The following is a 16,238-nucleotide window of genomic DNA, read 5'->3' as shown; positions in this document are numbered from 1 at the left end:
CATCTGACTCTTGATTTCGGCTCAGGTCATGATCTCACTGCCATGAGATCAAGCCCTGCCTTGGGCTCCAGGCTGACCTTGGAACCTCCTTGAGATTCTCTCCCTCTCCCTCTGATCTTCCCCCAACTTGCTCTGTCCCTCTCTCTCCCCCCCCCCAAAAAAAAGAAAGAAAAGAAAAATGAAAAAAAGTTGCTATAAAACATAATTTATGAAAAAAATTATTCTGATATCCAGTCATTGACATAAAGCTAAATATGATTATTTTATTCTCTTCTATAATTGTAAGTCATACATACTTTCTCCTTCCTAACATAGTATATTCGGGGGGAGGGGTTCTCTTATTTTTTCTTACTCTTCCTTACCAGAGTGTAATGCATACACTCTGACAGCAAAGATTAAGTTTGAAAACAATGAAGATAAATTAAAGAAGTTCAAAGAATTCATGGCAGCAACTTTCCCAGGTAATGTAGGCAGGGCTGCCTTGTGACGATTGTGTTAAGTTTTAATGTTGTTCTGCTTCATGTCCTCAATAATTAACTTTTTCCTGTGAGTTTTTATTGAGCTTTTCTATTAAGCTCCTTTTGGAATAATTTCTCTCTGATATTATGCATGATTATGCTAAGAAACTTTCTCAAAATAGCAGAGGCTCTCACCAGTCTATTTTAGGAATCAACCAGTAAGACAAACCTGTTTATATGGATTCATCTAGAATTAAATTATTAAGGTTAAGTCTATTTTTTACCCTTGATAATTTCTTAAGGTTTCCCCTTGACCATGTTTCTTCTGCCTTTCCCTGATCCCTGAGGCAGGCAATGCTTATGAAATGCAAGCTAGAACAGTAAACTCCCTTTATTCCTTTCAAAAAATCATGCAAGCAAAACGGTGAAATGAAATACTTAAAGTGCTGAGAGAATAAAACCACCAACATAGAATTCTGTACCCTGAGAAATTACCTTTCAATGTGAGGGAGAAATAAAGACTTTACCAGACCAAAAAAAAAAAAAAAAATTGAAGTTGTTTTTTTTTTTTTTTTACCAGTAGACCTGCCTTGCAAGATACATTAAAAGAAGTTATTTAGAGAGAAGGAAAATGATGCAGGTCAGAAAATCAGATCTACATAAACAAAGGAAGAGCATCAGAGAAGGAATAAGTAAACATAAAAATGAAAACTTTTATTTTTCTTATTCTTAATTACCTGAAAGATAAAAGTTTATTCAGAGTAATAATAGAGTGATGTCGGCAAATGACCAAATAGGAGTTTTCTACAGTCTTCTCCACAAAAAGACATCAATTTGAAAGTCATCCACATGTAAGAGTGGTGGAAGTAGAGAGTCCAGAAGAGAAGTTCCAGCACATCAGTGAGCAGAGAAGTCCAAGATAGGTCACACTGGTGAGAGTAAGAGAAACAATTTCACTTTACCAACATCACCCTGACTTCAAGGTGGCACACAGCTCAGTGCCAAGAGAAACCTTATTTGCACACATTTTCCCTCATGAGGGAAAGAATGAGTAAGTAAGCACCTGACTTCCCAAGTTTTGAGGAACACTGACAAAGAAACCCACCTTGTCTTGCTCCATCCAGGATACTGAGATGCACTGCGTGACTGGGGCAGAGACAAGCTGGGAGAACAGGAGCAACTAAGTCTCTCAGAGGTCATCAAAGGGATTCAGATCCTACAAATTTTAATTGGATTATTCATTTGGGGGGGGAGTGGTATTGAGTTTTAAAAGTTCTTTATGTATTTTGGATACTACCCTTTATCAGATACGTCATTTGCAAACACCTTCTCCCATTCCATAGGTTGATTTTTAGTTTTATTATTTCCTTCTACATGCAGAAGCTTTTTATTTTGATGAAATCCCAGTTGTTTTGTGTTGTTGTTTTTTTTGTTTTGTGTGTGTGTTTTGTTTTGTTTGCTTTTGTTTCCCTTGCCTCAGGAGACATATCTATAAGGAAGTTGCTATGGCCAATGTCAAAGAGATTACTGCCTGTGTTCTCCCTTAGGATTTTTATGGTTTCAGGTCTCACATTTTACGTATTTAGTCCATTTTGAACTTATTTTTGTGTATAGTATAAGAAAGTGGTTCAGTTTCATTCTTTTGCATGTTACTATCCAGTTTTTCCTAACACCATTTGTTGAAGAGATTGTCTTTTTCTCATTGGACATTCTTCCCTGCTTTATTGAAGATTAATTGAACACATTAATTGAACATTCATTTCTGGATTTTCTATTCTATTGATCTATATGTCTGTTCTTGTGTTAGTACCATACTGTTTTGATTACAGCAGACTTATAATGTAACTTGAAGTCCAGAATTGTTATGCCTCCAGCTTTCCTTTTCTAAGATTGTTTATAGCAGCATTATCCACAATAGCCAAACTATGGAAACACCCCAAGTGTCCATCAAATGATGAAAAGATAAAGATACACACACACACACACACACACACACACAGACACGAATATTACCCAACCATAAAAAAAGAATGAAATCTTGCCATTTGCAGGGATGTGCACGGAGCTAGAGAGAATTATGCTAAGTGAAATAAGTCATCCAGAGAAAGACAAATACCATATGATTTCACTCATATGTGGAATTTAAGAAACAAAACAAATGAGCAAAGGGGAAAAAAGAGAGAGAGGCAAACCAAAAAACAGACTCTTAACTATAGAGAACATACATAGTTACCAGAGGGGAGGTGGCTGGGGAGATGGGTTAAATAGATGAGGGGGATTAAGGATATACTTGTTGTAATGAGCACCGGGTGTTGTATGAAGTATGGAATCACTATATTGTACACCTGAAATATTAATATTACACTGTATGTTAACTAACTGGAATTTAAAGAAAAACTTAAAAACATATACTAGCAAACAGAATTCAACAGTATATTAGAAGGATCATATATCTGGGATTCTCTCTCTCTCTCTCTCTCTCTCCCTTTCTCTGCCCCTCTCCTGCTCTCTCTCTCTCTCTCTCTCTCTCAAAATAAATAAATAAAAATTTTAAAAGGGTGGGTATCTTGGGCGGCTTAGTTGGTTAAGCGTCTGACTCTGGATTTCAGCTCATGGTTCATGAGTTCAAGCCCCACATTGGGCTCTGAGCTGACAGTGCAGGGCTTGCTTGGGATTCTCTCTCTCTCTCCCTCCCTCCCTCCCTCCCTCCCTCCCTCCCTCTCTCCCTCCCTCCCCCCTCTCTCCCTCCCTCCCCCCTCTCTCCCTCTCTCCCTCTCTCCCTCTCCCTCCCTCTCCTTCTCCCTCTCCCCCCCTCTCCTTCTCCCTCTCCCCCTCTCCCTTTCTCTGCCCCTCCCATGATTTCTTTCTCTCTCTCTCTCTCTCTCAAAATAAATAAGTAAACTTAAAAAAAAAATAAAAGGATCATACATCATGAACAAGGGGGACTTACTCCTGGGATGCAAGCATGGCTCAACATATGGAATGCATGATATACCACATTAATAGAATGAAATATAAAATCATACAGTCATCTCAATGCAAAGAAAAGCACGACAAAATTCAACATCCTTTTATGACAAAAGTCTCAAATTAATTATAGTAAGAATGTACCTCAACATAATAAAGGCCATATATGGTAACCTTAAAACTAATATCATAGTCAACAGTGAAAGGTCAAAAAAATTTCCTCTATAGGACACCTGGGTGGCTCAGTCAGGTAACCATCAAACTTGATTTTGGCTCAGGTCATGATCTCACAGTCGTTAGATTAAGTCCTGCATCAGGCTCTGTGCTGGATGTGGAGCCTGCTTGAGGTTCTCTCCCTCTGCCCTAACCCCACTCACTTGCAGACATGCACTCTCTCTTAAAAACAAAAAAAACAAAAAAAAAAAAGCTTTTCCTCTATGATCATGGTTAAGACAAGGATGTCCACTCCCATCATCCTATTCAACATAGTACCAGAAGTCCTAGTCAGATAAATTAGGTAAGAAAAAGAAATAAAAAGTCATCCATATTGGAAAGTAAGAAGTAAAATATCCTTGTTCACAGCAACTTATCCTTTGAAAATACAAATAAAGTCCATAAATGTCTAGCCAGGATACATAAGAAAAAAAAAGACACAAATTACTAATATCAGAAATGAAATGGGGACATCAGTACAAATCCCATGGACATTAAAAGGATAATCAAGCAATACTATGAATTAGTCTATGTCCACAAATTTGATAATGTAAATGAAATGGACCAATTCCTTGAAAGACACAATCTTCCAAAACTCACACAAAAAGAAATAACCTGAATAGGACCTTATCTATTAAAGAAATTGTCTCAATAATTGAACTTCCCAAACAGAAACTACTAGACCCAGAGGGATTCTGGTGAATTCTACCAGACATTTAAGGAAGAAATTATACCAATTCTCTACAATCTTTCAGTGAATAGAAGCAAAGGGAATACCTCCTAACTTATTTAGCATTATCTTAATACCAAAGCCAGACAAATATAACACAACCAAGTGTGATTTAGTCCATGGATACAAGGCTGATTTCAACAATCAAAAGAGAACAATGTAATCCAATACATAAACAGTCTAAAGAAGAAAAATCACATGATTATGTCAATAGATATATAAAAAGCATATGACAAACTCCAACACTCATTTGTGGTTTTTAAAACTTACAATATACTAATAATACAGAGGAAAGTCCTCAATGTGATAAAGAATATCTACAAAAAAACTACAGTTATCATCATACTTAAAATGTGAGAAACTTGAAGATTTCCTACTTAGGCCAGGAATAAGGCAAGGATGCCCTGTCTAACCACTGCTCTTCAACATTGCACTTGAGATCCCAGCTAATGCAATAAGACAAAGGACATAAAAAAACAGATTAGAAAGGAAGGAATAAGTGGTAGTTTTTCACAGATGACATGATTGACTCAGAAAATCTGAAAGAATCAACCCAAAACTCTGGGAATTAATAAGTGGTTAAATCATGGATGCAGGATACAAGGTTAATATACAGAAGTCAATGAATTTTCCATATACTACCAATGAACATGTAGAAGTTTCTTTTTAATAATTTTTTTAGTTTACTTATTTATTTTGAGAGAGGGAGAGCATGAGTGGTGGAGAAGAGTGAGAGGGAGAGAGAGAATTCCAAGAAGGCTGCATATTGTTAGCTCAGAGCCCAATGAGAGAATTGATCCCACAACCCTGGGATCATGACCTGAGCCAATCAAGCATTGAGCGCTCAACCAACTGAGCAAGCCAAGCTCCTTGAACAAGTAGAGTTTTACATTGAAAACACAATACCATATACATTACCCTCCAAAAAATGGTATGCATAGGTAGAAGATCTATATGAGGAAAACTGCAAAATTCTGATGAAGGAAGCTGAAGAAAAACTAAATAAATGTAGAGATATTCCATGGTCATAGATAGAATAAGTAATTTTGTGGATATCAATAAATTGATTCTAAAGTTCGTATGGAGTGGCAAAAGTTCCAAAATAGCCAACATGATATTGAAAAAAAAAGTTGGAGGACTGACAGTACCTGACTTCAAGGCTTAATATAAAGGTACTGAAATCAAGACAGTGTGGTACTGGGGGGGAGGGTGGGATAGATAAATAGATTAATGGAACAGAATAAAGAGCCCAGAAATATGAAGCCAACTGACCCTTGATAAAGGAGTAAAAACGATTCAATGGAGCAAATGTAGTCTTTTAAGCAAATGATACTAGAACAACTGGATATCCACATGCAAAAAAAAAAAAAAAAAATGAACCTAGACACATACCTAACACTCTTAACAAAAATTAACTCAAAATATATCACTGGCCTAAATGTGGAATGTAAAACTTTTATAGTTTTACAATAAAACTCCTACAAAAAAAATTGGAGGAAATATAGATTACCTTGAACATGGCCATAACTTTTTAGATACAACACTTAAGTCATGATCCAGGAAAGAAATAATGGGTAAGTTGGACTTCATTAAAATTATTTTTTTCTGCTCTGTGAAAGACACTCACTGTCAAGTGAATAAAAAGACAAGCGACAAACTGTGATAAAATATTTGCAAAAGACATATCTGATAAAGGACTATTATCCAAAATATACAAAGAACTCTTAAAACCCATCAATAAGAAAACAAGCAACCTGATTTTAAAATGGGCCAAAGATGGGACACTTGGGTGGCTCAGTTGGTTAAGCATCTTGGTTTCTGCTCAGGTCGTGGTCTTGGAGTTTCATGAGTTCGGACCCGTGTGGGGCTCTGCACTGGTGGTGTGGAGCCTGCTTGGAATTCTCTCTCTCTCCCTCTCTCTGCCCCTCCCCCACTCACACTGTCTTTTTCTCTTTCAAAATAAAAATAACTTTAAAAAATAAAATGGGCCAAAGACACAAAGACACCTCACTAAAAATTATATACAGATGGCAAATAAGCACATGAAAAAATGTTCCACATCATATGGAATCAGGGAAATGCATACTAAAACAACAATGAGTTATTACTACACACCTATTAAAATGGTCAAAGTCTGGAATACTGGTAACACCAAATGCTGGTAAGGATGTGAGCAACAGGAACTCTCATTCATTGCTTGTGGGGATGAAAAAATGGTATAGCCACTTTGGAAGGCAGGTTGGCAGTTTCTTATAAAGCTAAACATACTGTTGACATATTATCTAGCAACCATGCTTCTTGGTATTTATTCAAGGAGTTGAAATTTTATGTCCACACAAAAACCTGCACATAGATGTTTATAGTTGTGTTATTCATACTTAACAAAACCTGGAAACAAACAAGATGTACTTATTTGGTTAAGTACAAACAAGTTTAAGTAAAAAGTCCTTCAGTGGGTGAATGGATGGATAAACTCTGATTCATCCAGACAATTGAATACTATCCAGCACTAAAAAGAGATCTAATAAGCAAATTTGGCAAAATTTCAGGGTATAAGATCAACCCCCAAAGTCAACTCTGTTATATATCAGCAATGAACAAGCCATACAAAAAGTCAGGAAAGCAAGTACATTTACAATGGCATCTAAAAATTAAATACTTAGGGGCACCTGGGTGGCTCAGTCGGTTAAGCATCCAACTTCGGCTCAGGTCACGATCTCACAGTTTGTGAGTTCGAGTCCCGCGGCGGGCTCTGTGCTGACAGCTCGGAGCCTGGAGCCTGCTTCAGATTCTGTGTCTCCCTCTCTCTCTGCTCCTCCCCTACTCACACTGTGTGTCTCTCTCTCTCAAAAATAAGTAAACATTAAAAAATTTAAATAAATAAAAATTAAAATTAAATACTTAGAAACGAATATAACCAAGGAGATAAAAGACTTATGCAATGAAAGCTATAAAACATAAAAGAAATTAAAGATTTAAATAAAGGGAAAGTGTCCCATGGTCATAGGAAGACTTACTCATTGTTAAGATGTTAATGCTACACAAAGGAATCTACAGATTTAATGCAAATCCTATCAAACTCCCAATCTTTTTTGCAGAAATAGGAATATCCACCCAAAAATTGATATGAAAGTTCAGTGGACTCCAAATGGCCAAAACAATCATGAAAAAGAACAAAACTGGAGTATTTACTCTTCCTGAGTAGTTTTGAACTCAGGAAGTATGATACTGGCATAAAGATAAGGACAGTTACATAGATGAACAGAATGTAATAGAGGGCCCAGAAATAAACCCTTACATATAGGGGCAGCTGCTTTTCAACAGCTGGTTGAAACAGTCTAGAGTGCCAAGACCATTAAATGGAGAAAGGACAGTCTTTTTAAAACAATGATGCTGGGAAAATTGGATATCCACATGCAAAAGAATGAAGTTGAACCCTTATATCATATGCAAAAATTAACTCAAAATGGATTGAAGACCTACTGTAAAATTCTTAGATGAAAATATTGGGAGAAATCTTCATGACATTGGGTTTTACAATAACTTCATAGATATGAGCCCAAAGCACAGGCAACAAAAGAAAAACTAAATAAATTGGACTTCATCAAAATTAAGAACATTTGTGTACCAAAGACTACTATGAAAGTAAAAAAAACACCCTACAGAATGGGATAAAATATTTTCAAATTATATATCTGACAAGAGATTAATATCCAGAATATATAAAAATCCCCTACAGCTCAGCAAAAAAATAAAAAGAAAAGAAAAAAAATTCAAAAATAGGCAAAGGACTTCAGTAGACATTTCTTCAAAGAAGATAGAGAAATGGCCAATAAACACATAAAAAGATGCTCCACATCGCTAGTCGTCATGGAACTGCAAGTCAAAACCACAATGAGATACCACTTCACACCTGCTAGGATGGCTATAATCAAAGAGGGAAAATAAGTGTTGGTGAGGATGTGGAGAAACTGGAATTATTGTGCATCACAGTGTGAGTATAAAATGGTAAAAAGACCACTATGGAAATCAGCTTGGGAGTTCTTCAAAAATTTAAAGAGAATTAACATACGACCTAGCAATTCCACTCCTAGATATATCCTCAAAATAACTGAAAGCAGGGACTTCAACGGATATTTGTAAACCAGTGTTCCTAACAGCATTATTCACAATGGTCACAAGGTGGAAAATACCCAAGTGTTCATCAAAGATGAATGAGTAAATAAAATGTGATACATACACACAATTCAGCCACACAAAGGAATGAAATTTTAATAATGCTACCACATAGACGTACTTTGAAAATATTATGCTTAGGGGGAAATAAGCCAGACACAGAAGGACAAATATTGTATGATTCCACTTGTATGATGTACCTAGAATAGGCAAATTCATAGAAGCAGAAAGCAGAACAGAGATTACCAGGAATTGAAGGGAGGAGTGATGGGAAATTGTTTAATGAGTACAGAAATTATATTGGCGATAATGAAAAAGATTTTGGTATAGGTGATGTTGAGTACACAGTATTGTGAATGTAACTAATGCCACTGAATTATACAGTTAAAAATGGCTTAAATAATAAATTATCATGCATATTTTACCACAATGAAAAAAGATCAAGAAATTAGAGACTATCAAAAATGAATAAAGTAGATTGAGGAAATTCCTTTCTTTTTAAGTTTACTATGAATCTTAATTATTAATGGATGTTGAATTCTATCTCATGACTTGCACACATCTATGAAAATTATTTTATAATCTTTGCTTTTTTCTGTTAATGTGGTGAATTATATTGGTTGATTTTTTTTGAGGGTGGTATATCCTTTTTTTTCTCATTGATATTATTTTTTAGAACAGTTGAGGTTTATTTTTTTTTAATTTTTTTTTAACGTTTATTTATTTTTGAGACAGAGAGAGACAGAGTATGAATGGGGGAGGGTCAGAGAGAGGGAGACACAGAATCTGAAACAGGCTCCAGGCTCTGAGCGGTCAGCACAGAGCCCGACGCGGGGCTCGAACTCACGGACCATGAGATCATGACCTGAGCCGAAGTCGGACACTTAACCGACTGAGCCACCCAGGCGCCCCCAGTTGAGGTTTACAGATGAATCGATAAATGGGTTTTCACATGCACCCTGTTCCCCTCACACAATTTCCCCTTGCATTCTTGCATTAGTGTGATACATTGGTTACAAGTGATAAACCTACATTGATACATTTTTTTTTATATTTGATGTTTTTATTTTAGACTGCAAATACAAAAACAAGCAGAGAAACAACAAAAAATTTGAAATAGGCTTGTCAAATGATGTAAATTCATCCTTTCTAGGGAAGCAGAAGGTAAACCCTACCATAAAGAAAAGATGCTTAGTTAATGGTTAACCTCCATTAAAAATTACATTTAAAAGTACAGTTAAAATAATGATAGTGCATGTGTGCTCTCTCTCTCAAATAAAAAAATAAATACAAAAACAAAACTGGTTGAGACAAATATATGGTTAAGAATTTCCAGGGGCGCCTGGGTGGCTCGGTTGGTTAAGCATTCAACTCTTGATTTCGGCTCAGGCCATGATCTCATGGTTAGTGTGATCAAGCCCCAAGTCGGGCTCCGCACTCAGCATGGAGTCTGCTTGGTATTCTCTCTCTCTGCCCTTCCCTTGCTCGCACGCTCTCTCTATTCCTCAAAATAAAAAAATAAAAGAAAAAGAATTTCCAGTGAGACCAGAACTTATAACTTGTTAATGGACTTTGTATTTTAAGTGATAAAGTTAGAAATATTGATACAGTTTTAACTTAAGCCCATAGTTTACATTAGAGTTCATACTTTGTGTCATACACTCCTATGGGTTTTAACAAATGCATGTCATGAATCCACTACTGCAGTATCCTACAGAATATCTTCACTGCTCTAGAAGACCCAGTGTTCCACTTATTTATCCTTCCTTTCCACCTCACTAACCTATGGCAGCCACTGAGCTTTTTACTGTCTCTATACTTTGGCCTTTTCAAGAGTGTCCTGCAGTTGTAATCTACACATGTAGATTTTACAGACCAGCTTCTCTCACTAACGCTGTGTATTAAGGTTCCTCCATGTCTTTTATGAGTTGATAGCTCATTTCTTTTTATCACTGAATACCATTCCATTGTATAGATGTCCCACAGTTTGTTTATCCAGTCACCTAGCAAAGGACACCTTGGTTACTTCCACTTTTTGATGATAAGCTACTATAAACACTCATCTGCAGACTTTTGAACATAAGTTTTCATCTCATTTGGGTAAATACCTAGGCTATGATGGCTAGGTTAAATGTAAGAGTATGTTTAGTTTTATAAGAAACTGCCAAAATGTCTTCTAAAATAGCTGTACATGAAATTAAAATAAAAACTTAAAAAACATATATAAAACATATGTGTGTGTGTGTATATGTATGTATATAAATATATATATATATATGTATGTATATAAATACACACACACACACACACACACACACAATAGCTGTAGGGGCATCTGGGTGGCACAGTTGGTTAAGCCTCCCACTCTGGATCTTGGCTGAGATCATGACCTCATGGGTTTGTGGGTTTGAGCCCCACATCAGGCCATGCGCTGATGGCATGGAGCCTACTTGGGATTCTGTCTCTCCTGCTCTCTCCCCCTCCCCCACTTGTGCACATGAACGCGTGCTCTCTCTCGCTCTCTCTGTCAAAACAAATAAATAAACTTAAAATACCAAAAATTTAAAATAGCTGTACAGTTTTGCATTCTGGTCACTAATGAATGAGAGTGATCCACACTTGCCAGTATTTGTTGTTATCATTGTTTTGGATTTTAGCTGTTCTAATGGCTGTGTAGTGATATCTCGTTGTTTTAATTGTTTAATTTGATTCCCTAATGACAAATGATTTTGAGCATCTTTTGTAGGCTTCTCATCTGTATATATATATTTTTTGGTGAGGTGTCTGTTTAGATTTTTTACCCATTTTTAGTTGGGTTGTTTGCTTTCTTATTGTTGAGGTTTTTGTTGATTTTTCAATGTAAGGCATTCTTGTATTCCCAGAATAAATCTCACTTAGTTCTAATGTACTCTCCTTTTTACATACTGCTAGATTTAATATGCTAGTATTTGATAAATATATTTTCATTTATGCTCAGAAGATATATCGTTGTATAATTTTCCCTTACAATTTGTGGTATCTAATTTTAGGATGAAGTTTATACTCGTCTTATAAAATGAATTTTGAAGTGCACTCTCTCTACTCCTGAAATCCATAGTAGGAATGAGTACATATGTTCACTAAAAAAATACGTACAAAGTTGTTTATTAAAAGCTCTATTCAGAGGCACCTGGGTGGCTCAGTTGTTAATCATCTGACTTCAGCTCAGGATATAATCTCACAGCTGGTGGGTTTGAGCCCCACGTCAGGCTCTGTGCTGACAGCTCAGAGCCTGGAGCCTGTTTCAGATTCTGTGTCTCCCTCTCTCTTTGCCCTCCCCTACTTGCACTCTGTCTCTCTGTCTCTTAAAAATGAATAAATGTTAAAAAATAAAAAAATAAAAGCTCTATTCATATTAGGGTTTTCAACTCCTCTTTATGATTTCCTTCCTTCTATTTTATTTGGATTTATTCTGTTATTCCCTTTCCAAATTCTTAATGAGATAATTAACTTATTAATTTTTCATCTTTCCTTTTTTATAATATAGATAGAGCATAAAGTTTCCTCTTAGTTTAGCTGCATCCCAAAAGTTTTTATATGTCATATTTTCATCATTATTCACTTGTGTGTGTGTCTAATTTTCTTATTTGACACAAAATGTTACATCATTGGTATTAGGTATACAACATAGTGACTCATCTCTGTACCTTTTGCTATGCTCACCACAGGCATAGTTACCATCTATTACAGTATCATTGACTATAATCCCTATGGTGTGCCTTTTTCTGTCTAGACCTTTTATTCTTGTGACTTATTCCATAACTGGAAGCCTGTACCTGCCTCTCCCCTCTACCCATTTTGCCCATGCCTCCACCCCCTCTCTCTTCTGGCAGCCATCAGTTTCTTCTCTGTATTTATAGGTCTGATTCTGCTTTTTGTTTGTTCATTCGTTTTGTTTTTTAGATTCCACATACAAGTGAGATCATATGTTATTTGTCTTTCTCTGTCCACCTTATCTCACTTATCATAATATCCTCTGGGTTTAGCCATGTTGTTGCAAATGGCAAGATCTCATCATTTTTTATGGTTGTGTAATATTACACTGTGTGTGTACAGATGTAGATATATAGATACCACATCTTCTTCAACCATTTATCTACCAGCGGACACTTGGGTTCCTTCCATATTTTGGCTCTTTTATATAAGCGTATATAATTCATGGAAAACATCTATAACAAAAACTAAGTGATGGAGTATCTTCCAAGAACCCTGAAATACAAACAAATAGGCCAAAACCACTACAGCAACATGACTTATGTACAATCATCGGTTATGCTGGACATACCCAAGGGAAGAGAAAGGGTAGTTTTGATATTCTTAACAGCTAGGGACTCTAGAAATTGTTATGTTTTGGAGAGAGCAATTTTCTATTTCAAAAAAATAAGCAAAACAAGCAGCAAACATATAGAAAGGTGCTCAACATCATTAGTCATCTGGGAAATACAAATTTAACTTGCAGTGAGTTACCACTGCACACCCATAATAACAGCTAAAATTTAAAAATTGACCATACCAAGAGTTGGTACAGATGTGTACAAAGGAGACTCTCATAATGGCTGGTTGGAGTAAAAAGTACTCGGAAAATTTTGGCAGTATCTACAAATGTAATGAAACTCAAATCTCTGCCCCAACAGTTCCACTCCTAGGAAAATTATTTCATATAAGCACCACAAAGTAGGTGGAGAGGGGGTGCCTGGGTGGCTCAGTTGGTTGATCATCCAACTTCAGCTCAGGTCATGATCTCACCGTTTGTGAGTTTGAGCTCCTCATCGGGTTCTGTGCTGACAGCTCAGAGCCTAGAACCTGCTTCTATTCAGTGTCTCCCTCCCTCTCTCTCTACCCTTCCCCCCCCCCCAATAAATAAATATTAAAAAAAAATTTTAAAGAAAGAAAGTAGGTAGAGAGTATTTTTTAAATCATGTGTAACAGCCCCAAAGTGGAAGCTATATCAGTTATCTCTTGCTGCATAACAAATTACCAAAAAAAAACAAAAACAAAAACAAAAACAAAAAACAACAGTGGTCTAAAACAACAATAAATACTTATCAGACTTTCTGGGAGTTAGAAATTTAGGAGTGGCTTAGCTGGGTAGTTCTGGCTCAGTCTTTCATGGAGTTAAAATAAAGCTGTTGACTGGGGCTTCAATCATCTGAAGGCTCTCTGGAGCTGGAGGATCTGCTTCCAAGATGACTCATTCATATGGCTATTGACAGTTCCTCACTACATGGTTCTCTCCACAGGACTTCGTAAGTGTCCTCCTTACAACATAATGTCTGGCTTCCCCTACATCAAATGACCCTAGAAAGAGCAAAATAGAAACCACAGTGTCTCTCATGAATTAGCCTCAGAAGTCACACTCTGTTGTTTCCACAGTGAATAGGTCAGTCCTATTCACTGTGGGAGGGGACTAGACAATTTTGTGATTACTAGGAGGTAGGGATCATTTGGGGCTACTTAGGAGGCTGGATACCACACCATATATCCACCAACAATAAAAGTGTAGTCATACACTGGAAACTTTATAGTAATGAAAACAAATGAAGTACAGTTTACAGAGCAACGTTGATGAATCTTAAAAATATAATCAGTGACAGAAGCCAGATAAAAATAATACAGACTGTATTACTGCACTCATATGAAGTTTAAAAAAGCCAAAATTAAACTCTAGTACTTAGGATTCCACACTTAGGTAATAAAACCATAAGGAATAGGAAAATAAATGCTTACCTTAGGGAGGAAGTGAGTTTTGGTAGTGGCACATAGCTAACATCTGGAGTGCTGGATTTCAGTTACACATTTGTTAACTTTATTATAATTCGCTGAGCTGTACATTTATGTTCCATACATATTTTATATATGTTTGATGTATTTCACAATTGGAAAAGTTTTTTTTTAATTTTTTTTTCATCTTTATTCATTTTTGAGAGAGAAACAGAGTGTGAGCAGGGGAGGAGCAGAGAGAGAGGGAGACACAGAATCCGAAGTAGGTTCCAGGCCCCGAGCCTTCAGCACAGAGCCCAACGCAGGGCTCGAACCCACAAACCATGAGATCATGACCTGAGCTGAAGTCAGATGCTCAACCGAGCCACCCAGGTGCCCCTGAAAAGTTTTTTAAAATTTTATTCCATGGAGGTTATTTTGGGACTCATTACAAAATTAAAATCAGTATTACTGATTATACTTTTTAAAAAATACTTTAACCCAGGGGTGCCTGCGTGGCTTAGTCAGTTAAGTATCCAACTTTGGCTCAGGTCATGATCTCACGGTTCATGGGTTTGAGCCCCACATCGGGCTCTGTGCTGACAGCTCAGAGCCTGGAGCTGGCTTCAGATTCTGTGTCTCCTCTCTCTCTGCCCCTGCCCCACTCATGCTCTGTCTCTCACTCTCAAAAATAAACAAACATTAAAAAATTTTTTAAAAATTACTTTAACCTCAATTCCATTTGCAATAATCTCCAATTGTGTGATAATATGTATAAGTGCATCCTATCAATTAGGAATGGCTACAATATTACTACCATATTTTCAAAAGCTGTAATATCCCATTTCTCCAGTGAATGCCTTCACATTTATGTTTTATATATATGAATTTTTCTTTCCTTTAGGATGAAGATTCCCTAGTCATGAGAATAGTTATAGAGATGCTACCCTAAACACGCGTGTACACATACATACACACACACACACACACACACACACACCTGGAGAAGGAAACCACACCCAAATTTATGAGCATAGTTTCAGGACAGTGGAACATTAGGATTCATATAAGTCAGGTTTGGCAAAATAAGTCTATGACCTTGCTGTGATTATCTGTACCTCTATAATTTTTACAAACTATAGGCAATAAGACCATAGTTCATGTGGAAGTAAATCTATTAAAATATTTAACAAAGTGACATATACTAAAAGAGAAAGGGCTTTGGGATTACGTTGTCTTTTGTATTAATATGTATTCTCTCTTCCAGTGGTATGGACAATTAGAATAGGATTTATTTATCTTATCAAATACAGGGCCCATTCTGTTACTCACCTGTCAAATCTTACCTTTCTTAGGTAACGACATACACCAGGAGAATCAAGGGATTATTGGCTACCACATTCCAAAAAAGGGAATCTTCTGGGAAAAGGTGATTGTAGAAATCATATTCTTCTAGCATTGTGTGTAAGAGAGGACTCTTAGAAGGAGGCATTGGGATTAAGCATGTGGAATGGGAGCCTGACACTGGCATAGGAGAAGAAACTTTGTTACTTTTCAAAGGCCCCTGTAGTTTGACTGAGACTTCTAACCCTAATTAATTCTATCATTCTATCGTATCAAGAGAATAAGGATGGAAAACTGCCTTCTCTCTATTTTTCAACTATCTTTCCTTCTACTTTCTATCTTCCCCCTTCTGTGTCTTTTTGTCACTAAGCATAAACCTGGCAGTAGTTGGGGAACGATTGGGTGGGGGAAAGGGTCATCTGGGAATATTACAATGGTAATACATCATTTTTTTCTATTAAAGGTGTTTAGGATTTTGGAAGAAGCTAAAGCACTATTCAATCTAGAAGACTATTCTGTCAGATAACACTGGAACAAATCTTCCTGACCATTGCTAATATTGATAAAACAAAATACTCAAATAAACCTGCTATGAGATTCAGTTCCAATAA

The 16,238-nt window shown here is 36.5% G+C and overlaps 1 protein-coding gene across 1 annotated transcript in view; it reads left to right on the top strand.

Annotated features, from left to right (window-relative positions):
* Positions 1 to 16,238, top strand: part of LOC102962732 (phospholipid-transporting ATPase ABCA3-like) — a 47,649-nt gene extending 31,411 nt beyond the window's left edge. The window contains exons 7-8 of the mRNA XM_042971610.1: positions 15,639 to 15,712; positions 16,091 to 16,238. Coding sequence (XP_042827544.1) covers positions 15,639 to 15,712; positions 16,091 to 16,153 — 137 coding nt within the window. The 3' untranslated portion in view covers positions 16,154 to 16,238. The remainder of the gene's footprint in view (positions 1 to 15,638; positions 15,713 to 16,090) is intronic.

The sequence above is a fragment of the Panthera tigris genome, chromosome E3, assembly GCF_018350195.1.
Source record: "Panthera tigris isolate Pti1 chromosome E3, P.tigris_Pti1_mat1.1, whole genome shotgun sequence".
Taxonomy (NCBI): Eukaryota; Metazoa; Chordata; class Mammalia; order Carnivora; family Felidae; genus Panthera; species Panthera tigris.
The sequence above is the reverse complement of the archived record's forward strand: the minus strand, read 5'-3'. Positions and strand labels throughout refer to the sequence as shown.